Below are 24,011 nucleotides of genomic sequence, written 5' to 3' on the forward strand. Positions count from 1 at the left end.
GTTCACAATAGCAAAAGTATTACTATATATTTAGAGCATTTTAAAAAAAAAAAAAAGTAATAATGCTGTCAGTCCAATTAATCTGGAGCTTTGTTCATTAAGTGTTGTCTCTGTTTTGGTAAATTAATGCCATATATCAGGACAGAAAAGGACCCAAACGTGGAGCAGTAGGCAGGTGGATTTGGAACAAAAGGAAAGCTTTAAAGGGATAGTGCACCCAAAAATGAAAATTCAGCCATTATCTACTCACCCATATGCCAAGGGAGGCTCAGGTGATCCCAAGGGAGAGTGGGTAGCAGCACAACTCCACTTAATGCTTTTAAAAAAAAAAGGAGAACCAAAACTAACCTGAAACAAACCAGGGGTGGCATGATAAACTCAGGAATGAACTCAGGAAAGAAATGCAAAAACACATCACCAAAGGCCAGTCAGGAAACGACACCACAAACACAGATGAACTGACAAGGAACAAAGGGAAACACACATATATATACCCAGAAAACTAATCACAAGAAAGAGGCACAGCTAGAGTAGGTGGATGCAGGCAGAAGAAGAGAAAGGGTGGAGCAAACGACTAATACAGAACAGGTGTGAAGGGAAGACTCTTGGAACAGGGAAGGACTAACAAAACCGATGGAAGACAGGTGTGATAGAAAGCAGGCGGGAAAACACAAAGGCAGGAAGTAAAACCAGACAAGATACATGAGGGGAGAATCTACAAAATGAAACAGGAAACAGGTTAAACATGAATGAATGACACGAAAACAAGGAAGAGCAAAAACAGAAAACCCCAAAACAAAGTCCACAAGACAGTGAATTACACTAAAAATACGAGTGAAGGGAAGTGGATAGAGTCTGTCGTCATGACTGTACAAAACTACACAGAAAGAGGAATTACATTCATTATTAACAGGAAATTATTAAGAGGGGCACTTGGTCATTTACACAACGTCATCTTATGTGTAGTATTAAAATGATATTATTTCATTTCTATATATCACGGTTATCGTCAATACTATAAATGAAATGAAAATGTATTTTTTTGTCAAAGCCACAGGGAGTGACTGGAGAAGGTCTACAGAGCCGCACGTGGCTCCAGGGCTGCAGGTTACCTATCCCTGGTATATGTGTCATATGGACACGTAGCACTGAGTTTGCTCTCACTTCTTCTATCTTGGTAACCCTCAGAGCATCATCGTTTTAGTAGTACTCTGCTTCAACTGTGAAGCTATGAAGATTGTACTGTATGTGGGATGTACAGTACAACCCAAGGCAGAACAACCACATGCTCTGAGTATGAGCTCCTTTGTTCCTTAAGCGAAGCAGACGTTGGTTATACCAAAATGATGTATTCTGTTCTAGTACAGATGAAGTATCAGCTTTTCACTACCTGCCGATATCAAGGTCAGACATCTGTTGTGAATGTCACACATCTGTAATCTGCTCTCAAACTGTCTGAAGTCAATTCTTGTTTTTTTCTACTAAGTCGAAACAGCCTAAACACAGTTGCACCTTCACACTATGTGTGGTGTGATAGCGTAGGTGGGGCCTACAATGACAGCAAGATACACTTCCTCTTCCTATGGTGGTGAAAACAAGATTGGCCAACCTCCACTCCACCAGAGGAAGATCATTTTCAGAGCACAAACGGCTGCAGGCTCAGAGCTGCATGCTAATAATTCACCGTGTCAGTGTGTGTACACACTGCAGCGCAGATTTCCTGCCACCTCAACCAGACTGCTCTCTATCGTGTGACATAGTGTGACCTTAAGAGGCAGATGATGTGTGAGTGGTGTTGGTAGGGGTCTGGCTCCTGTGGTGATACTTTAGAAATGGAGGAAGATCAAGTGCCAAACAAGGATTCCTCTCAAGCCACAGGTGAGAACAAAGAATGTTTTTTTAAGTAATTTGAGGAAGTGTTACCTTTCACTTCATGTTGGCCATCATCCCTTTATGTACCTTTGTAGTCCACTTGTACATCTCTTCACGCGTTAGGATTGTTTTTAAATAGATGAATATTCTGTGACTGTGCTGATTGGAAATTTGCTGACAGGGCTGTAGTGGCATTATGACATAGGTATTGCATTGGTATTGGGTGTATGCACAATGGGCCTGGATATGCCTTTGTTAACTCTGTGTGGCATCCTCCAAGTCAAAGGAAGATTGGTGAACTTCCTGAACTGTCTCCGTTTCAGCACATTCTTGTTCTGTCTTTTTTTTTGTGTGACTTCTGTATTTTTATTTAGCAAGATATATCTGTCTTTGAGATACTAAAATTCACTTCTAAGTAGAATTTTTTTGCAATATTCTCCTTGGTTCCTAGGAACTTACGAAGATTTCCCCACTGTGACTTAGGTTCGCCAACCAAAACAGCTAAGGGTTTGACTCGAAAACCTATTTGTTCTAGTTTTGCTATAACTTCTAACTTGCCTCTCAGTTCTCACTTAAACACTGCTGGTGTGAAAAACAAGGACTCTATGTTCAATATAGGACGTGACACAAATTGCAAGCAGGATGTGGTTGACCAAAATGGAGACGTCTCTCTGAGAGAGCGACATTGCTTTTTCTATAGTCGCTGCATCTGTTGTAAATCATCAGTTCTTGACTTTTTGTTATGCCCCGAGGTGAAACACCACTTAAGTAGTGGGTTAGAGGCTTCATTAGCAAAATGTGCCACGTTGTTCCGCATTGTATTTTAGTCCACAGTCAGTCAAAGAACTCCTTTTCTCAGAAACGTGAAGGAAATGCTGTAAGATGTAACGTCAGGGGAGGAACTACGTTTGATTTCTTTATTAGTTATCTTTCGAGCCAGTCATTTATCTTTTATGTGTTTCACTTAAAGTATATTGTTCTTCATGAGGTGTTTAGCTGCCCTTTGTTGAGCAGCTAAAAAGTAGTGCAGAGGTAAAACCTTGTGTGCTTCAATAACCACACACCATCATGTCACTACCACTAAAAGGCAGCTTGGAGCTACACGGCTTATTCATCATTCAGACCTACATATTTCTGTTTGTTTTGTGTCGTCATAAAAGAAAGAAGCGATTCTGTTCAGATATGCAGAACTTAATGCTGCTTTTGTTTCTTCACGAAAGCTTTTAAAAGATCTGGTTACACACTTCTGCTTATAGAAAGAAAATATTTGTGTTGAGATAGAGACAACGTGTCTGTGTGGTCTGTGTTTGATGGTGAACAACACTTCAGGATGTCAAATCCACAATGGTGTTACTGTATGCATGAAGTTAGCAGTGAGGTCATCTTTTTGTTTTCCATCCCTCATTTCAGATGTGAAGAGGGTGCACCCTAAATCTGAAACCAAGCGATACAGTGAGATCTTCAGAGATTTCGATAACTTCGAATTGACTTTAATTTGTCCGTAAGTATTATACAACATGTACAAATGGAGCGGTGCTACCACGTGTGTCTCTTGTCTCCCGCATCACTGGGCTCGCTCAGTTTGATATGAATACTGTGACAGAAGAAAAAAAGCAATGGTTAGTGAGGCGTCATTCAAAGATGCTGCAAGCTTGGCTGATTATAGGAAATGATACAGAAAAAAAAATGTTCAGATATATTTGTCAGCTCAAAGCCACAATCCTTTAATATGAACTCAGCCAGCTATCTCTAAGTGTAGATTATTAAATGCAATGGGAGCAAATTCTTAATCCGGTCAGGTCTATTTTAATCCAATTTTTGTGACATCTACTAAAAATAGGCAACTGGAAACTCTCCTTTGATAGCACATCTGCCATCTGACATCACACTGTTGCTTTTAAGTCTCATTGAGTAGATTAGTGGAATGTAAATTGGCAAAAGTTCATAAATAATTGTACATTAAAATGTACTTAAAGGGACAGTTCACCCCCAAATCAAAAATACATATTTATAATCTTATCTGTTGTGCTGTTTAACAGTCTAGATTGGTTTAGTGTTGCCGAGTGTTTGAGATATCGGCCGTAGAGATGTCTGTCTTTTCTCAAATCGACATACCCTCATAGTACGGTTTGTATGATAATCTATGAAAATGCAGACACATTAGTTTGTACAATATCCTACAAATTAGCGCCCAAAAAATGACGTTATGTCTTTAACGTAGTTACGTAATTAACATTAAGTTATGGAGGTTGGGTTTAGGCAAGTGAAGTTTAGGAAAAGAAACATGGCAAAGACGTACCTTAAAATAACTCAACACATGTCTCTCGGGGAAGGTCCCAGGAGGCAGTCTGTTTTTGTGATCCTTCCACCTCCCACCCTGCCTCCTTACAAGACCACTTGGGACTGGTTTATTATTAACTCCTGTCAGTATTTTGGTCACGTGATTGCAGCCTCTCAAAAAACGTGGAATATGTTTGAATTTGGATGCTTTACTTTTCATAGGAAAAGGTACAAACAGTTTATGAGAACAGCCTGCTCAAATGTAGTGGAACTAGATGGCACTCGGCTCAAAGCTCAAAGCTCAAAGCTCAAAGCGCCAAAAAATTAATACATTTGAAAACTGTCTCCTTCTGGAAATCGTGATCTGGTTACTCAAAATAATCCACAGACCTTGGTGTTAGTTTCATGTAGGAACCATTTTCTTTCTACCAAACTACACCCACCAACTGTATCACTATGCAGAAGGAAGCGTGCATCTACTGCTAGCTCTCATGCATTTGAAGGGTCTAGCCTATATGAAACTGCTCACAACAAGGTCTTTGGATTATCTTGAGTGACTGAATCATGACTTCTGGACAGAGACATTGCTGTTGAGTTTTTAAAATGTATTTTCCTGGCGCTTTGAGCACCACAAGCCGAGTGCCATCTAGTTCCATTATATTTGAGAGAAGGCAGACATCTCTACGGCTGATAATTCAACACTCTGCAACTCACACAAAAATAATGTAGATTGATAAATAGCACTACAGGTAAGAGGAAAAATATGTATTTTGGATTCTGGGGTTGAACTGTCCCTTTAAGACACTGTGTGTGTGTGTGACACTGATCAGCCCAACAACATGTGTAGTAAGTTTGGTTAATACAGCTGTCTGGCAGACATACACAAGGAAACATAATGTTTGTACATGTATGTTTTGTGCATGTGTGTTCAACTGTGCATGTTTAACTCCATACATTTCTTTCTCTCTTCAGTACAGGGGAGGAACTGCTGCTAGACAGTGACTCACAGTCCATCCCTGAATCCATCTCTGCAGAGAGTGCGGATCTCACAGAGCAACAATATGTATCTGTAAGGCATCAATACCTTCTTATTAAAATGAAAATGAAATACCTTTAGGAAACCACTTACAGAATTTTGTCGGTGTATTTTGGATGGATTAGTGATGCCTTTTATAAAATCAACATCTTTATGAAAATATATTTTGTCCACAGGTTCGTGCTGAGGTCACTGAAGCAGATGGAAACCAAGCAGGTATGATTTGTGTGTGAGAGAGAAGAGAGTGTGTGTGTCAGTATACCCTGGGCCCTGCTGATAGAAACTTTGAAGCTCTGCTCACTGGGAATCAGTACAAGGCTCCTCTATGCTGCATGTTACCACCAGTCTGTGAATCAGAGACATTGTGGTATAGTTGTTGAATTAACTGGTCCAATTACGAGCTTATTAACACAGACCACCCTGTGATTGGCATCCCAACAGGTCATTGGTGATGATGTGCAGGACCAGGGCTGGGTGTCATTTAAAAGATTAAGATACCAGTATCCTTGAAGTGATACCAATACCAGTAGAGCACCTCATATGATTGATGCCACCAGACACGACTGACATGTAGGGTAGCCATACTTTTGAACGTTTTGGCATCATCTTGGCACTGCCAACTTCATCAGATACACTGCCCTCAACTTCAACACATCACAGACTATATTAGATTGTAGCTGCTGCGGTAGTGGGGCAGTTAAATGTTGTATTAAATTGAAACGCTTGTGGTTATTGGCAAATAGCCTTTTTTTTTCTAGATGTGGGTACAAAATGGGTCGCGTGCAGGTATTGTTTGACTGGGGAAGTTTCGATACTACTTGGTTCTGGGTTTGAGGGGTTTTTTGTTTTTAATCATTACTTGTTGGCTTGTTATTAGCCATTTGCCCTGTTGTAACACGATTAGGATAAAGGGACAGGATTAAAGCAGGAGACAGCTGCTCTCAGTTTTTTACCTCAGATACAAGCGGAAAACAGGAGGGGATCTCCCCCAAAAAGGTGTCAATGTTGTGTTGCAGTAAATACAGTAAAGTAGTAGTACTTGACTATAATTGCCAAGTACTTCAACCACAGTCTGGCTCATACTACAGGTCACGAATACAGTAAGACATTAGGAATAGGAATAGAGTGTAAAAAAATACTCCTAATCTCTCAATTAAAAGTCTTCACAAGGTCTTTTGCCTTCAAGTCCAGATCTGTCTGCACCTGTTTAGCGGTGGTCACTGGCACTGTATCCCGTTTAATGTAATCCCTGCTATCACTCTGCAAAGTGACTAGCTAATTTGTGTATGAGTGCTTTTAATATCATCAAACCAAAATCAAGTCTCACCAAGCACATTACTAGAAAATGCTCTTTGGCAGTCTGGTTTCATGTGTTGCCATTGGTTGGGATTGGACCCCCCCTCCTCCTGCCCATGCTGGGTCACACACCAGGAGGTAAACCTCACTGGATGCTCCTCTAAAGCCTCTCACTCCACAATCTGGACCTGACTAGGATAATCCCCAATCCAAGCGCAGGAGGCCGTAGCCATGTGGCAGCACAGGATCTGCTGGGAGGCTGATTTCTGAAAGTGCTACTCAGAGTTCTTCCTGAAATGAAACACAGAGGGGAAGGGCTATAAGAGGTCAACTTTGGCACAAACTCTGGCCACAGGTCCATCACTCTTGTAGAATTGCCTGTTCTTTTGGGGGGATTTTGCCTCAGAGGAAAAGATCACCCTGCTTGGATTTTTTTTACTACTCTAACTGGATGTGGCGTCCTGTGTAAAAGAGCAGAGCAGAATAAAATCTGCATGTCTGAGTGAGGAACTTGAGAGAGAAGTTGTTGCACTCTTCCTGGCAATGCGTGCTTGCTCAGTTAAAAACACAGCTGAATACTTGGAACTGCACCATGGACCATGAAGTGAAAACTCCTAAAATGCATCTGCTCCTCTGACCTTTGGCCACAGGAGAAAATGAAGATATGTTCAAGTAGATTTTGACTGCTGAAAGTGGAGCACAGAGAGGAAGAGGAGAAGAGAAAGTAGTGTGGGCCGCGCTCAAGAGACCACGTGATTGTCACGCATAGATTGTCGGCCCTGTGTTGGTGTGAGTCAGAGAGGAAGAACCACAGTGGTTGTCATATCAACGCCCTGCCTGCCTGACCACGATAGAGCTGTGACATGGTGGTGTGTGACACTACACACTGGCACTCTGTGGTGTTGGTGGCTCTGCTCTCACAGCTCGGCCTGTCTCTTTGTGGCTGAAGTGAACAGGTGTGAGAGGGAGGGGCCAGGCAGAGACAAGAAGAGAGGAGAGGAGAGGAGGGAAGTTATTTAACTAAAGCTGTTTGTCTTTGGTCCATGACACCTTTCTCTCTCAGGTCACATCCCTATGTGCGTCTGTTGGAAGACTTAGGATTTGTTTAAGAGAGTTTTGCCAACCAACAACAGCATATTTTTGCTGACACCAACTGGAAACCACAGGACATTTACTCAGAGGAGCGGATATGACTTGCCATATGCAATCATTGTTTCCTTTTTTGGGTTTGTGTATTTTTTTATTTAAAGTGACGTTTGATTTTTGATCATCTTTCCTGAGAAAGTCTAGAAGCTGGGGGAGGGTTGTCACACTAGAGTAGAAAGGTTTTTCTTTGAAGCTGGAGGCTGTTTGACAAGCTCTGGGGTCTAGTAGCCCAATGGACACTGTGTGATCCCTGGGTCCAGCTCCCAAGTGTGTGGAGCCCCCACAGTGATGCTGATGTACTCCCTCTCAGCCCAGGAAGCAGACCTGGCCCTGTGTCGGTGTGACGATGGAGTGGAGACGGCGCTGCAGTACACCAAGATGTGGTGCCGCTATGCCAAAGACCTCCTGGCCTGGATGGAGAAGAGAATCGCCTTGGGTAAGAGCACATGTAGCTGAGAAAAAGGAACTGGTAGCGTAACATGCAAATTATTTCCATATCTGTGATGTCTGTGTGAGGACACCTGTGCCTAACATGTTAGTACACACTGCACATAAAAGCAGATATGATGTGGTGCTTACAAAATGCAAATATATTGTCTCTGCAACTGTGAATCCAGTGTATGAAAATTTTAGCCACTATGCAGCCACTAGTCCTAAAAATGTACCACCATTTAATTGTTTAAAGTGTGGGTTATTTATAATTGTGTATAAGTAGGTGCAGCTTTTTTCTAATTATTTCCTGAAGAGCTAAAGCTGTTGTTGACTGATTTAATTTGGAGCTGTAATTAGTACTAGAAACACGGCCTTAAGACACCCACATATTCCTAGAAGAGCTAAACATTCCTATAGTTGTCAGCAGGCCTCGGGAGAGCTGAGCCTTCTGTTGTCCATTGATAAAGAACCAATACTTAAGGCATGTCAGAGGGTTGATTAGTACGGTATGACATTATGTTGTAACCTGCCATAACATGGTCTGCCTGTATTATTTCACCCTGTGAGGACGTCTGCAGTTGGTGCAGTCACCTCACTGAAGTGCACACTTTACACACACACACAGAAAGGATTAGAGAGCAGATTAGCAGGGCAGAGAGGGGTAATAAAGGAGACGGGGAGTACATAGACCATGATTACCCTTCATATCACCCAGCGCAGGTACCCAGTGTCCAGACTGAAATGCCAAAGATGTAAGTTCACTGGCAACAAACAAAATATAGAGAAACAGGAGAGTTGCTCAGCTGTGTGAGGACTGTGTTTAGGCAATAGATGAGTAATGCAGGGTGGAGCTCAGCCTCAAACTACTGTGGATTATACATGCTGTAGCAGAGCAGCACTGTGAGATCCCTAATAGCAAGAGTATACACTTAGAAATAAAGGTGCTGACTAGGGTTCTTTGGCCTGTAACCCTTACATACCCCTTTTCCACCAGATTAGCTCTGATTCCTTGAACTTTGGTGTTATCTAGCAAACCAGCCCACGTTGTTTCCATCAGTTTTGCTCAGAGCCACTGTATTTAAAAATGTGTCTATAGTGGCAGTTTCAACATACCGAAGTACCAAAGTTCCTAGGCCACTTAGTTTGCGAGGTGTCCTCAGTTTTGACTCGTGTTTCTGTTCCTTTTCTAGAGATTACTCACATGAGGCAGGGAAAAAGTTAAACGAAGTTTATTGAGAGTACGAAAAAGGAAACAAAACATTAGGCCAAGTCTCTCCAAAATTACATCTTGTACGGTCCATTTCCAACTCAATGTCCTATTTCTGTATATTCTCACGTATTACCCTTATTATACTTCAATACTGCATAACACAGTCAGAAACTTATTACGATCCAAATCACAAACCTCATGTCGTCTTTTAAGCATGACGTTGTCCACACTCTTCTTTTGTCATGCGACTAAACTGCCTTATAGCAACATACCTAGCATCTATTCAAAATATACAGAAACTGTTGTGTAAACTTAAATATCGTCAGAACCTATATGTCATATCAACACAGAAATTCTTACCAAATATTAATATGTGCTTACGTGGCTCTTACAGTATCATTGATGGACGGCGTTGCACAATACACAACAGAAGTAAACAGTAACAGCAAGATTGTGGGTTACATCCATTACCTGGGAACTTTTGTTCTGTTACTACAGATACATGTTTTTACCCCAGAAAAAAGCATGAACCAAATATTAATGAGACCACTGCATGCTGTTTTTTCTGACAATTTCTCACTTGACTTCTCCGTTGTTCCTTTCTCAGGGCTGATGTGCTTCAGAGCAACCCACAACACTCAAGAGTTCACCATTATGTTTTTAGGGGCTGGAGATTTTGTGAAATCACCACTACTACAGCCGTTATTATTTCAGTTGTGCAGTAGGGTTGAGAACAGAAAGCTGGTTCCAAATTAGAGCCAAACACTAAATGCCAAGTACAAAAAGGGTTTTTTTGCAGACCATGTATTGCATAACATGATGATAAAGATATTAACTATGGCAGAACATAAATATTTGATCATTTGAGAGTGAGGATCTTTAAACACTCATGCTTTCAACAATCTGAGTAGAATTAATTCTTCCAAAAAGGGCTCTTTGGATAAAAAAAAGTTCTTAATTAAATGCTTAGTCTTACAAAGAGCCCTTGAAGAACCCTTTATTCATGAAAGGGTTCTTCAGAAGCAAATGGTTCTGGGTAAAACCTCAGCCCTTCAGAAAGGACTCCTTTTTCTAACCCTTATTTCTAAGGGTGTAGTGTCCAATTTTAAAAAGAGCTGTCAGATCATGAACAGCTATCAGAGAAGTGCTAGTATCAGGCCCAGGATGTTTAAGAGCTGTCAGATTATCTACAGACCATTTCACAGTTTCAGACGCAACCACTGAAAACAAATGGGTCTTAGTCCATTTCCTGTTGTAGCTTCTGCTCTCATCAGTAGCTGGTGAGGTTAAAATGGACACTAGCCAGCCCTGCCTGAGCTCCAGGAGGTTTCGTGAGCTTTATAGTAAAGGTCAGGGTTATCTCCAGGGACATAGAGGTTATACTGTGGTACCAGTTCAATCCTCTGTCCAGTCGTGCTTGTCTTATCTCGATGTACACTGTTGTAATATCTCAATTTGTGTTGACAGAACAAGAATTTGCAAAAAATGTGATGAAGACAGCCGAAGGAGCAAAAGCCAACGTGGGGCAGCAGGTACAGCTTGTTTACTGGATGAGTGTTATTGACTCGAGTTGCGTTTGTAACATTTAATCTCACTTAGTAATGTTTACTAGAGAAAAACTTTCTTAAGTTGTTCTTGCGTTTATAGGAAATGATGCCTCTGCAGTACATCTACACAATGGCGCTAGAGCAAGACATCAAGAACAGTCTGACCTCTAGAAAGACTTCAGAACTGATACACAACCGCTGTTACCAAGTATGAGAGTCCACACAGACACACACATAACAAAAAGTTTGAGTTTCCTGTCTTTCAGAGGCCCGTGTGTGTGTGTAGCTGTGACTTTGTGTCTAATCCTGTATCTCTGTCCCAAAGGCCTTGGCTGCCAAGAAGAATGAGATCGACAAGTGGCGCAGAGAATTTAAGGAGCAGTGGGCACGGGAACAAAGGAGGATGGTAAGTGAATTAGGAATCTTGTTTATCGCTGAAGTCGAGCTCCGTTTATTGCACTGTCAAAACAAATTTACTCAAATTTTGACATTCCAACAGACTGGATGCCTGAACGAGCATCTGATACCAAATATTTCCCTCTGTGAAAGAATTATCTATATTTTATGACCTTGTTGATTTCTGCTTAAAACATGTTAGACTGCACATGGCTCGCGCAGTAACAAAGAAACTCATCCGTGTGTTTTTCCCAACTGTGTGTTTTCAGAACGATGCAGTGACAGCTCTCAAAAAGGCTCGTCAGCAATATTACCAGCGCTGTGATGAGCTGGAGAAGGCTAAAGCCATCTCTGCTAAAGCTGTGGACGATACAACTGGACTCAAAACAATAGATAAGAGGCGGAAGTCCAAGGATGAAGCCCAGACAAAGGTGAATGTCCCCTTAATGCAGTGCAGAAAAAACACATTATTTTGCTCATAGTGTATTAATAATGATAAACAACACAATGATGTAGACTTGTGATGGTTTAGCAGCTCTCAGGTGTTCTCTCTGTCTCCTCCAGGTGATGGAGGCAGAGCTCCTGTACAAACAGTGTGTGAATGATGCCAAGATCCACCAGGATGGGTTAGTGAAGGTCAAAGAAAGAATTATTTCCCACATTCGCAAGCTCATCTGTCAGGGAGACACTGTGCTCAAGGAGGTTGGTATGAGATTGAGGAAACTAAACATTTGTCTTCCTGTCAGCGTGCATCCAGATACTGTTGGTTCTTCTGTGCAGCAGTCTCTTAGCATGCATTATTAAAAATGGTTGTTGTATAAATAGAGGACATGTAGCAGCAATATCATAGTTATTTTAGTCACAGAGTAAATCACTGTGACGTGGGCAACTATATGAGCACATGTAGCAGCATCAGCTAAGGATGCAATTGGATGCAATCAACCACTCTCTGTTTCTGATGAGAACAACGCCTTAAGCGCATCCCCTTGTGTATAAAATGACATATATTTGTATATTCGTTATTACATAATAGTAAACTATGTCTCCACTTCCACATCAGCACAAATAAATACATGTATTTGCTTGAATCAATAATCTGCTTAGAGGTCCGGTGTGTAGGATTTAGTGCGATATATTGGCAGAAATGGAAGTGTGTTTTCTTAAGTTTGTGTTGCAGTTTGTTTCATCTGAAGATAAGAATCATCACTGTCGTTGTTGTCCGCCTTGTTGCACTGCCACATCTCTATGGTAGCTCAGAATGGACAAATTAAACACTGGCTCTACATAGGGCCATTTGTGATTTTGCATTGTCCATCTTAATTAGGAGCCCCTCCAAGAGGAGAGCGTCAGAAAAACACAGATTTTTTTAACATGAAAATTCCTTCACTTAGTGTTTTTACCAATTTAAATCATAGGGTCCGTTTCTTTTGGGGAGGAAGAAACCTCTGTGGGTAATTTGGCTCCTGGTTAAAACTTTCTGAGCATTTGGATGTTAAGTTATCAAAAAAAAAGGTGGGCACATAATAGCAGGTGCTGGGCCAACGGACTATCAGCAACGAGCCAAACGCCATCTGAGACACACTAATTTGTAATGTGACACTAATTTAGTCAGTGTTTTAACCAGTTTTAAACACCTGGGGTCTCATTTATAAACATCGCGTATGTGCAAAACGAGGCCTGAAAGAAGCGTATGCCACTTCCCGCACAAAAGTTGTGATCTATAAAAATAGACTTGATGGGATAAACTTTGAGCCATGCTTACAGATATTTTGGAGGTGGGATTTTGGCGGCGTAGATGCTGAGGTTGAAGCCTGATTGTAGAAATTGTTGAATATTTTATGGTGCACGCCATTTCTGGCTTTTGTGGGTACGTACATTTTTAGTATGGATCCTCCTCGCTGTTTTATAAATGGGACCCCTGGTAAGTTTGTTTTGGAGAGGAAGGGACCTCTGCGGATAAATCGGCTCCTGGGTAAAACCTCCTGGACAGTGAACACTGGAGGAATCCTAACAGGGAGTTCATGCTCGGCTCATGGGAGAAGTTTCAGCAGGTTGCAATCTGCAATCTTCACCACTAGATGCCACTAAATCCTACACACTGCTCCTTTAATTAGTGCTTTATGGTTTGCAACTTTGCCTTGAAATAGAATAAAACAAAGAAATTACTCTTATAGAATTTCATCTTCTACTACATGAAAAACTACATTTTATTTCTTTTGTGTTGAGATTAAAACAGCATTGATCAAGATTTGAAAAGGAAAGCAGTGCTCTGGCATTGTATATTACACTAACATAGCTATTTGAATTAGCACAGTAAAATAACAGCTTTCTTCTTCCCCATCATGTCTCCTCTCTGCATCAGGCCACAGTTAACATGTTTTACTACCAGCGGCAGCAAACAGAGTCTGTTCCCCTCGGCTATCACAACCTGGAGTTGACGTGCAGGTCCCTGGAGCCTGGCGAGCCCTATCTGCTCTACGTCCTCAGCAAGCGTCGCCCCGAGCAACCTCTCCAAGTCTTTACCTTCCAGGATTATGTTCCTCAGTGCAAAGGGTACGCTGAACTGTCCGATGACTGTCTCTGCTCTTATTCTGGCTGTGTTGTTTACTGCGCATATCAGAAGTGTATGTAGCTTTTATAAAATTGTAATTTATTTGTTCAAGGCTAGACATTAAAATTAATATGGAGTGAAAACAAGAAGGTAATTATTTATGAAAACATTTTAGAAAGAAAAACTCAGACAGCTTGGATGTGTCTGTGTGCTCAACTCTTAATTAAATATTTGGTGCAAGCTCTAAACCTGGATTAACAATCTCTCTCCTGCTCTTGTTTGCTGAGATGTTTTAGTTCAATCAATTCAAGTGGGATGGAAGCAGAAAAATTGTTTGATATCCGCTGGGTGTACAACTTTTACTTACTTCTGCTTACTCTTTATTCATTAAAATGATTGTCACAATCCTTTTTGTTTGAAAGGAACAAACGAAAGACCAGCAACACGCTCGGCTCTGTGCAGGACTCTTTGCCTATGACAGACGATAGCCCTTTGAGACGGCCCACTGATGGCAGTAAGGACTCCCAGTGACTACACCATGATTATCTTAACAGATAAATGATCCATTTTAATTAAAGTTTTCTCATATGTTTCTGTGCACTTCAGGGAGAACAGGGTGCAGTGACAGTGAGAGTTTTGGAGGCAGTTTAGAATCTCTGTCCAGCCCTGGTGAGCACAAGCCTGCATTTGTTCTGTCATTTTTCTTTCACATGCAAAAAGAAGGCCGTGCAAGGATAAACATGTTTTGCTTTCCCCTCTGCTGTGTCTCTGCTCCATGGGAATTGAAGCTCACACTAATAGGAGGCTGCCTAAAACTGCATCCACTTTGACAGTGTCATCGGACGACATGGACGAACGGGATGTTGCGTCAGAATCAGGTTTGTTGCTCCCTTTTTATGCCTCCACAAACAGAATACTTCTCAAGAACTCACTTAACTCTCCATGGGCTTTATTACATCACACAATTCTATCCTCTCCCTCTCTCTGCAGAATATATTGACAGTCAGCCAGCCAAAGTGCGCACAATTACAAGGGCTGCACTGACACACCAACTCAGGAAGATGAAGAGCAAGATGGTCAAATGCAAGCAGTGTGAAAACTACATCGTCGTCAATGGGGTCGAATGTGAGGAGGTATGAAATAGGAGAGATATGCATTAACAGTGCATTTGGAGATGAACAGCAAAACATAAATGCTGCTAGGTGTAGATTCCAGGGGGGCACTGGGGACCCCTCAATATTTCATGAAGGTAGGGTTTTTATTTTGATGAAAGTCGAGATATTACACCATAAACGGATGTAGAAAAGGCAGAAATTGCTGTATATAAATTCACCAGAATGCAGGAAACTAATGTGAAATGTTGAAATGAAACCTACGCCCTTGGATGCTGATGTTCTCTGTCCTCTGTGCTGTCCCACCTTCAGTGCGGCCTGGCTTTGCACAGGAAGTGTATGGAAGTGTGTCAGCTAGAGTGTGAGCACAGGAAGGGGACTGTGTTCGGCGTGGACCTCTCTCTGCTGTCCCGTGAAAGGCCAGACGAGTTGCCCTTTGTGGTGGTGCGCTGCACATCTGAGATTGAGAGTCGCGCTCTCTCTGTCCAGGTATTATTTACTATCTCAGTGACCAAATGTTAAAAAAAAAGATATGTTAGTTAGTTTTGATCTGATAATAGTTTTCATCGTTCTTCTCTAAGGGTGTGTATCGTGTGAGTGGGTCCAAGCCTCGCATCCAGAAGCTCTGTCAGGCCTTTGAGATACAGAAGGAGCAGGTGGACCTCTCTGACCTTTCACCGCATGACATCACCTCCATCCTTAAGCACTTCTTCAAAGAGGTACAGGAGTCATTACCAAATCAACTTCACTGAGTGCATTAGGATGATTATAAGAGAAGTTAGTGTCAGACCTGCTGTAGGGAAGCAAACAGGAACCATAAGCATTGAATTTAACAGCCAATAAATACTAAAATTTAAACACTAATGAAATCATAGCATTGAAATTAAATTAAAAATTAAATTAAATATTATACATCTTTGTAACCTTATGTAGTTGCCCTTTTTTATGCGTTTTTATGGTTCACGTCCTCTTTTTGTGTTAATAATATCATTTTGTGTTTTATTTAGCTTGTTTTAGAGCTGTACATTTTAATTTTATATTTTTGTTCAGTGTTGTTGAGGTTTTCTGGTTAAATAAATGTTCAATTTAAAAAGAAATCTGAAATTATTTGTTTTGAATTCACCTCTTTGAAATAAAAAAACATGAAATTTCTTGATTTGCAATTTCAGATGTTAAATTTGAATATTTGTGTTTTCAGTGTTCACAAATTTATATCCAAATATTCAAGTTTCAGAACAAAAAAAAAATCAAGTTACTCAAATGTGACTGGTCAAATCCAGATTAAAAAATTCAAGTTAAAAAAAAAAAAAATCAAATAGCATACTTAGGGCTACTCAGAACAGGATAGGCGATTTAGCCTAAATAATTTGACTGATTAAATTTGACTTGTTCTAGCTGAAAGTTGCAACTAAAATTTTTAGATCTGAATTCGACCAGTCGTATTTGAGCAGCCTGAATCTTTTTTGAAATTTTGAAACTTGGAATTTTTGGATATGAATTTGTGAGCATTGAAAAATGATATTCAAAACCAGCCCTTCAAATTAGAAATCAAGAAATTTCATATTCTTATTTCAAAGAGGTGAATTCAGGGCCAATAAATTCAGATACATGGTTTTCAAAGTAAAATATTTCAATTATATTAATTCATTGATGTCTAGACTTCAATATTAAGTATTCAGTGGCTGTTAAATCACAATACACAATACTTGTGTCTCTTGGTTGCTTCCTCACAAAGCTTTTCTCTCTGATCTTAGTGAGTAACTCTCTCTATTTGTCACTCCCTCCTCTAGCTCCCCGAGCCCTTACTAACCTATGACCTGTACAATAATTTCATCGCGGTGGGAAAGACCATTCAGAACCTGAGTGAAAGGGAGCCGGCACCAGACACTAACGAGACAATGGACATTGTTCACAACCTGGAAAAACTACTACAGAAACTCCCTTCATATTACTACAGCACCTTGCAGTACATGATGTCTCACCTACACAAGTGAGCATGCAGTAGGGTTATGTTTTACTCAACACCTCCTGGAGATTTGTCTTGAATCCTTCTTTAATTTGTCCTCTCTCTGCTTTCACAGAGTGTCAGAGAACCAAGAGAACAAGATGTCTCCTAGCAATTTGGGTATTGTGTTTGGGCCAACACTACTGCGCCCTCCTGTGTCGTCGGACATGTCAATGATTGCCCTGCTGGAGACCAGTTACCAGGCTGTGCTTGTTGAGTTCCTCATCACACACCACGACAAGATTTTTGGCCTTCAGCAGAGACCCAGTACGCCTCCTCCCCCAGCCCCTACTGCACCTCTTCCAGACACCCCTCCCCGAGCTTCCTGTGCCCTGGACGGGGAAGTTTACACCAGCTCAGAACATGAAACCTCCTCCAGAGAGCGACCACACTCACTAGAAGTAAGTCAGTGACATACAGCTCCACACAGACTTAGTAGCTGCTCCATTCAAGTGTGCAGGGTTTTTACAGGACTCATAAATGCAAAATCTCTCAGCACTTGACTGCTGCGTCAGCTTAAAATGAATCACCAGCAGTTGCCTGGCACACTCGGGGCAGAGTGTGTACCTGAGCTACTTTTCCTGATTAATTCACCTGTTGTTTTAAGAGCCTTAGCACATGGCACTCTCTCAGGATTAACATGCTGGACAGCTGCTACATTTCTCCTGCTCTCTGGTCTCTGACCTGCAAAGCCTTCTGTCAAGCTTTACTACACTGTCTACATTTCACTGCTATTGCTTATAAACAAGAAGAGTTTACCCCACTGTAGACTTTTACAGTGGCTGGACCAGATGGCTCAGTAGAAAAAAAGGCAGTTTATACTGGGGGGCCCACCTAATCTCACATTTTAAAGGGACAGTTCACAGCCAAATCAAAAATACTTATTTTTCCCCTTACCTGTAGCGCTATTTATCAGTGTAGTTGTTTTGGTGTGAGTGGCTGAGTGTTAAAGATATTGAGCATAAAGATGTCTGCCTTCTCTTGAGTATAATGGAACTAGATGGCACTCAGCTTGTGGAGCTCAAAACGCCAAAAAAATACATCAAAAAATCAACAGCAGTGTCTCTTTCTAGAAATCATGACCCAGGTGCTCAAGATAATCCACTGACCTTCTTGTGAGCAGTTTCATGTGAGAACTATTTTCTTTATATCAAATTACACCCAGCAACTGTATCACCATGCAGAAGGAAGTGTGCATCTACTGCTAGCTCACCTAGCCTTACTGAGCTAGCTAATGTTACAGCCCAGCCGAGGCAGCTTTCAAGAGTAGGGATGGGCATGAGTACTCGATTTGGATGTCAGTATTCATTCAACACATAAAGTAATCATCACCCAACCTCCCACATATGAATATGGCTTTTATATATTTCATTTACCATTTAAAATGTGTAAAAGCGTATTTTATTGTTGAGCTGCATGCACTGTGTTGCTTTGCTCAGCAGCTGCCCCGCTGTCGCTGTCTCTCTGTTTATCATGAGACAGCTGTTGCAGGAGTGTGAGCTTCACATCAGGGAACAGCTGGTGAGAGTCTGCCTGCACACACACACATCGACAGGGCCAGTGGTGTAGTGGAGGGTATACATACAGTACAGGCCAAAAGTTTGGACACACCTTCTCATTCAATGCGTTTTCTTTATTTTCATGACTATTTACATTGTAGATTCTCACTGAAGGCATCAAAACTATGAATGAACACATGTGGAGTTATGTACTTAACAAAAAAAGGTGAAATAACTGAAAACATGTTTTATATTCTAGTTTCTTCAAAATAGCCACCCTTTGCTCTGATTACTGCTTTGCACACTCTTGGCATTCTCTCGATGAGCTTCAAGAGGTAGTCACCTGAAATGGTTTTCCAACAGTCTTGAAGGAGTTCCCAGAGGTGTTTAGCACTTGTTGGCCCCTTTGCCTTCACTCTGCAGTCCAGCTCACCCCAAACCATCTCGATTGGGTTCAGGTCCGGTGACTGTGGAGGCCAGGTCATCTGCCGCAGCACTCCATCACTCTCCTTCTTGGTCAAATAGCCCTTACACAGCCTGGAGGTGTGTTTGGGGTCATTGTCCTGTTGAAAAATAAATGATCGTCCAACTAAACGCAAACCGGATGGGATGGCATGTCGCTGCAGGATGCTGTGGTAGCCATGCTGGTTCAGTGTGCCTTCAATTTTGAATAAATCCCCAACAGTGTCACCAGCAAAACACCCCCACACCATCACACCTCCTCCTCCATGCTTCACAGTGGGAACCAGGCATGTGGAATCCATCCGTTCACCTTTTCTGTGTCTCACAAAGACACGGCGGTTGGAACCAAAGATCTCAAATTTGGACTCATCAGACCAAAGCACAGATTTCCACTGATCTAATGTCCATTCCTTGTGTTTCTTGGCCCAAACAAATCTCTTCTGCTTGTTGCCTCTCCTTAGCAGTGGTTTCCTAGCAGCTATTTGACCATGAAGGCCTGATTGGCGCAGTCTCCTCTTAACAGTTGTTCTAGAGATGGGTCTGCTGCTAGAACTCTGTGTGGCATTCATCTGGTCTCTGATCTGAGCTGCTGTTAACTTGCGATTTCTGAGGCTGGTGACTCGGATGAACTTATCCTCAGAAGCAGAGGTGACTCTTGGTCTTCCTTTCCTGGGTCGGTCCTCATGTGTGCCAGTTTCGTTGTAGCGCTTGATGGTTTTTGCGACTCCACTTGGGGACACATTTAAAGTTTTTGCAATTTTCCGGACTGACTGACCTTCATTTCTTAAAGTAATGATGGCCACTCGTTTTTCTTTAGTTAGCTGATTGGTTCTTGCCATAATATGAATTTTAACAGTTGTCCAATAGTGCTGTCGGCTGTGTATTAACCTGACTTCTGCACAACACAACTGATGGTCCCAACCCCATTGACAAAGCAAGAAATTCCACTAATTAACCCTGATAAGGCACACCTGTGAAGTGGAAACCATTTCAGGTGACTACCTCTTGAAGCTCATCGAGAGAATGCCAAGAGTGTGCAAAGCAGTAATCAGAGCAAAGGGTGGCTATTTTGAAGAAACTAGAATATAAAACATGTTTTCAGTTATTTCACCTTTTTTTGTTAAGTACATAACTCCACATGTGTTCATTCATAGTTTTGATGCCTTCAGTGAGAATCTACAATGTAAATAGTCATAAAAAAATAAAGAAAACGCATTGAATGAGAAGGTGCGTCCAAACTTTTGGCCAGTACTGTAGGTACACAGGGTATACCTACCTATTTTTCTGGCTGTTTACAGTATACCCACCTATTACCCAAAAAGCCATTGGAATATATAGGAGAGTATACCCATCTCCTCCTCTCTAACCTACCCATTTATCTAGTAGTGCACCCATCTCATCAGCTACCACTACACCACTGGACAGGGGTAACTGTTTGCATCACAGAGTCGAGCCACTTCTACTGTGTTAGCATTTGCTCGCCGGACAAACGGTGAACTGACCAGGAGGTGAGTGGCTCTGGACTTTGGAGATGGCCATTAAGGCTGCAGTTAGCCTACATAACATTGGTGATGGAAAGTTTGCTGATTTTTCTTATGTCAACCTTGAATTTATAGTCTAATTGAAGCCTGGTTTCCATGGTTGGCCAATTTACATTCCTCCTCTTTTTTGTGAATATCTATACTCTATAATAATTTGAGTGAGTGAGTGAGTGAGTGAGTGAGTGAGCGTGAGTATTCAAAAATGGGTGTAACTTAAAATTCCCATCTCTAATCATAAACATAAGCCTCTCGTCCATGAGTAGATGCACTTCTCCTTCTGCATGGTGATACAGTTTGTTTGGTTGAAAGAAAATAGTTCCTACATGAAACTGCTCACATAAAGGTCTGTAGATTATCTTGAACACCCGGATCATGATTTCTGGAAAGAGACACTGCTGTTGAGTTTTTCAAATGTATTTTCTTGGCGCTTTCACTGTAACAATCACCATCACATACTGTAGTGCTGCAGAACTTTAGGTTCAGATGTAGTCTGTAAATATACTTGCAAAGATCCACCATTCAACTTGTGTCATTCCAACAGAATCGAACAATCAAGAGAGAGTCAAGCGAGGGTTATATATCTGACAAGTCTTCATCCAATGAGGCAGTGGACCAGCTCAGCCCTGAAGCCAGTGAGCAAGCAGGTAGGCGGGACGTAGTGATAGAGCAGTTACTCCTGTATAGAATAGGTCAACAAGATAACGATAGACTTTCATTCACAGTAGATGTGTTGTGTAATTTGTAGATGTTGAGGTTTTTACGTGTTGGTGTAATGAGATTATCATGTCATCATGTACCTCTGCTGCTTGATGATGTGTTTTAATTAATCCTGTAGAGGATCTTGTAGGTGTTGTACGTACAGCTCCCGAGTTGTTTACTGTATTTCTCACAGACAGGTGGTTTGTTCTAGCTCACTGTTTCTCAGTATCGTCCTAAGCACCAGATGCAGTGGGTGGAGAGTGCCTCGAGTGTCTGTTGTTGTTCTCGTTTCTTTTTCTCACTTTACATGTTTCCTCCAGTTATTTATAGAAATAAGACTTCCTTCCATTTTTTTTTAGCTGACGCCATCTAGTTGGGTGAGTCAGATGGCTTAGCTGAGGCTGAGGTTTTATCTCTTCTGCTTGCTTTACTCTCGCTGTAGTTCTGAGGTGCTCTCTTCTCTGTGGCTACAACAGCAAGCAGCTTCAAGGCTTCCATTCACAGCCAAAGACATGAATATATCAGAGTAGCAGATATGGTTTTTAACCTCTGTTGATCACTTTCAGATCAGTGCAGGATATAGTTCCAGTCTGCACTGTAGACCTTCCAGAAGTTTAGGTTCTGTGTTTGAACCAGCTGGAAACAATATGCAGGGAAATCCAATTTTATTGTAATCAATAACCTTTAAATACTGTCATGAATCACACGCTTGTTCTCCTTCCTCTGCCTCAGTCCTGGCTATGAAAGGGGCATCAAGCGATCCTCAGGGTGAGCCGGGGGAAGGACCAGACTCTGGTTTGGGGACCCAGCCACACTATCGCTTCACCAGACAGCCTGTGAAGTATTACCGGCATCATAACCTAGGAACCCGACTCTCCAATCCAGGTCGTGCAGCCAGACAGCCTGCGACCCCAGCGAGGGGCCGTCCGGGGAGCGCAGACAGCAGCCGCAGCTCCTCTCCAGAAACAGGGACACAGAGACTATCCCAGAACTTAGAGGTCCACTCTGAGAAAACCCACCAGCCACTCCAGGCCACTGTTGCCACAGAGAATAAAGTGGACGTTCCGCTGAGCCCCCGCGAGGTTGTGCAGTACATGCTGGGGTTGGACTCAATGTTCACATCAGCTGCATCTGAGACATCTTCTATTTCAACACAGGAGTCTTCTCAGGAGGTGGCGTCTGGGCGTGAGGTTAATCAGGACATAAATGCATCCAGTAACAGACAGAGTGCTGGACAGAGACAGGCTCTGTGTCAGTCACCAAAGACACTTCCTCTTGAGCACAACCTGACATCACCAGCGCAGAAGATCCTGTCTGGCCTGAAGCTGAGACGCAGCCACTCAGGGAAGGACGAGCAGCTCTTTGTCTGAGGAAGGACAGAAATATGGAATATTCACACACACTGGATGTAGAATAAAAGGTTAGAGGAATACTTCACTGCCCCAAATTATCTTTTGTATATCAGTTACTCAGCCAGTGTTACGTTAAATTCTTGAAGAAAACTTCAAGGATGCATCCAGGGTGAATGAAGAATCCTAAAACTGAGAGAATTCTTGATTAATTGAAGTCATAAGGGTCCACATTTTATAACAGCAAAACTACATCATCAAAACATATCTCTAACAACTCCTGCAATATCATTTAGGTCACATTTATCCAGTCATGTGGCTCAGCAATTCCCAAACAGACTGCCCTTTTCTTATGATGACCTAAAAATGAACGTAATCTGTGGTATCTTTAAAGCCAGACTCTGTTGACAAAAGCAGCCATTTTACCTCACTGAACACAGGAGGTGCTGGTCCACAGTTGCCTCAATCAGTTGGTTTGTTTGTATTACTGTGTGACTTTGGTGAATCTGAACTAACCCTTTAGAAACACCAAAGTCACACAATAATACAAACTAACTGGTTGAGGTAGTGGTAGACCAGCAGCTGCCAGCAGGGTTAAATTACTAGTTTTGTAAATAGAGTCTGGCTTTGAAGGGAGCATAGTAAAGTTTCAGTGTCAGTTTCAGTGTCAGGCAAACGACTGGATAAATGAGACTTGGATTATACTACAGTAGTTGTGTGAGAGTTTGTAAACAGATGTTTTGACATAGTTTTGCTGTTGTTAAAGGCGGCCCCCAATTAATCCAATGTATTAAGAATTTTCTTTGTTTTGGGAGTCCAAGTTCACCGGAGGCACGAATAATTGTAATTGATACACAAATGGTCATTTGGGGGGTGAAGTATTCTTTTAGTATCTCTTTTATTGTGTGTAACTTTTATCAAGATTTATGCAGTTTTTCAACATATTTTACTCACACACAAACCTCACACTCACATTCACGTGACTCTGGAAGGACACACAGTTGAAAAGTTCAGGCCTGATGCTTACCTACTTACACAGCCTTACTATGACTAATCCACTTTGAGATTTGATCTGTTGACCATCCAGCTGTCTAACACCCACAGCAGACAAGAACGGTTCAGTTATCAAAGGTTTTTAATATTTCTACTGTATTTGAATGTAACAAACAGGTGGTATGAAATCAGTAAACTAGCACATCAAGTATCGAGTTTCTGGTTTTGTCCTGAACAAACTAATGAAAATCAGCGAAATACAATCGCCATTAAGTGTTGTATTTTTTTTTTAAATAATCCTGTTGTCTGTTTGTTGTGTTTTTAAGTGTTTTATAGGCTCCAGATGGACTTTTTTTTGTTATATAAAATAAGATATGCCTTCATTGGTGTGAAGTTATATTAAGATCTTATACGTTATCATGCACCTTTCCTGTTTGGACACAAGGGGGCGGTCTTCTCCCAGTGTGTGGGGGAAACATGCCAGACACAATAGTAGAAGGGCAATAAACCACTTATTTCTAATTACATGTTTCCATATGTTACTTTTTCTACTCGCACAGCAGCATTTTCATCCATGGAGCTGTT

At 41.6% G+C, this 24,011-nt stretch overlaps 1 protein-coding gene across 1 annotated transcript; it reads left to right on the forward strand.

The window, feature by feature from the left end:
* The first annotated feature begins 1,608 nt into the window (after positions 1-1,608).
* gmip (GEM interacting protein) lies at positions 1,609-23,948 on the forward strand. The gene is made up of 21 exons (XM_033644885.2): positions 1,609-1,878; positions 3,283-3,373; positions 5,125-5,221; positions 5,365-5,404; positions 7,941-8,066; positions 10,740-10,804; positions 10,920-11,027; positions 11,145-11,225; positions 11,485-11,646; positions 11,780-11,917; positions 13,578-13,768; positions 14,189-14,280; positions 14,373-14,435; positions 14,555-14,644; positions 14,757-14,899; positions 15,191-15,367; positions 15,460-15,597; positions 16,669-16,868; positions 16,960-17,284; positions 20,927-21,029; positions 21,817-23,948. Exons 1-21 carry the CDS (start codon positions 1,833-1,835, stop codon positions 22,452-22,454), a joined length of 3,114 nt encoding a protein of 1,037 aa, XP_033500776.1. The 5' UTR covers positions 1,609-1,832; the 3' UTR covers positions 22,455-23,948.
* Positions 23,949-24,011: the final 63 nt, after the last annotated feature.

The sequence above is a fragment of the Epinephelus lanceolatus genome, chromosome 18, assembly GCF_041903045.1.
Source record: "Epinephelus lanceolatus isolate andai-2023 chromosome 18, ASM4190304v1, whole genome shotgun sequence".
Lineage (NCBI taxonomy): Eukaryota > Metazoa > Chordata > Actinopteri > Perciformes > Serranidae > Epinephelus > Epinephelus lanceolatus.

Excerpts from the sequence above, each read along its gene's own strand:
- gmip (XM_033644885.2), top strand. The coding sequence starts at position 1,833 with ATGGAGGAAGATCAAGTGCCAAACAAGGATTCCTCTCAAGCCACAG. Across the intron at positions 11,028-11,144 it reads TACACAACCGCTGTTACCAA|GCCTTGGCTGCCAAGAAGAA; the intron begins GTATGAGAGTCC and ends TCTGTCCCAAAG. Across the intron at positions 15,368-15,459 it reads GTCGCGCTCTCTCTGTCCAG|GGTGTGTATCGTGTGAGTGG; the intron begins GTATTATTTACT and ends TTCTTCTCTAAG.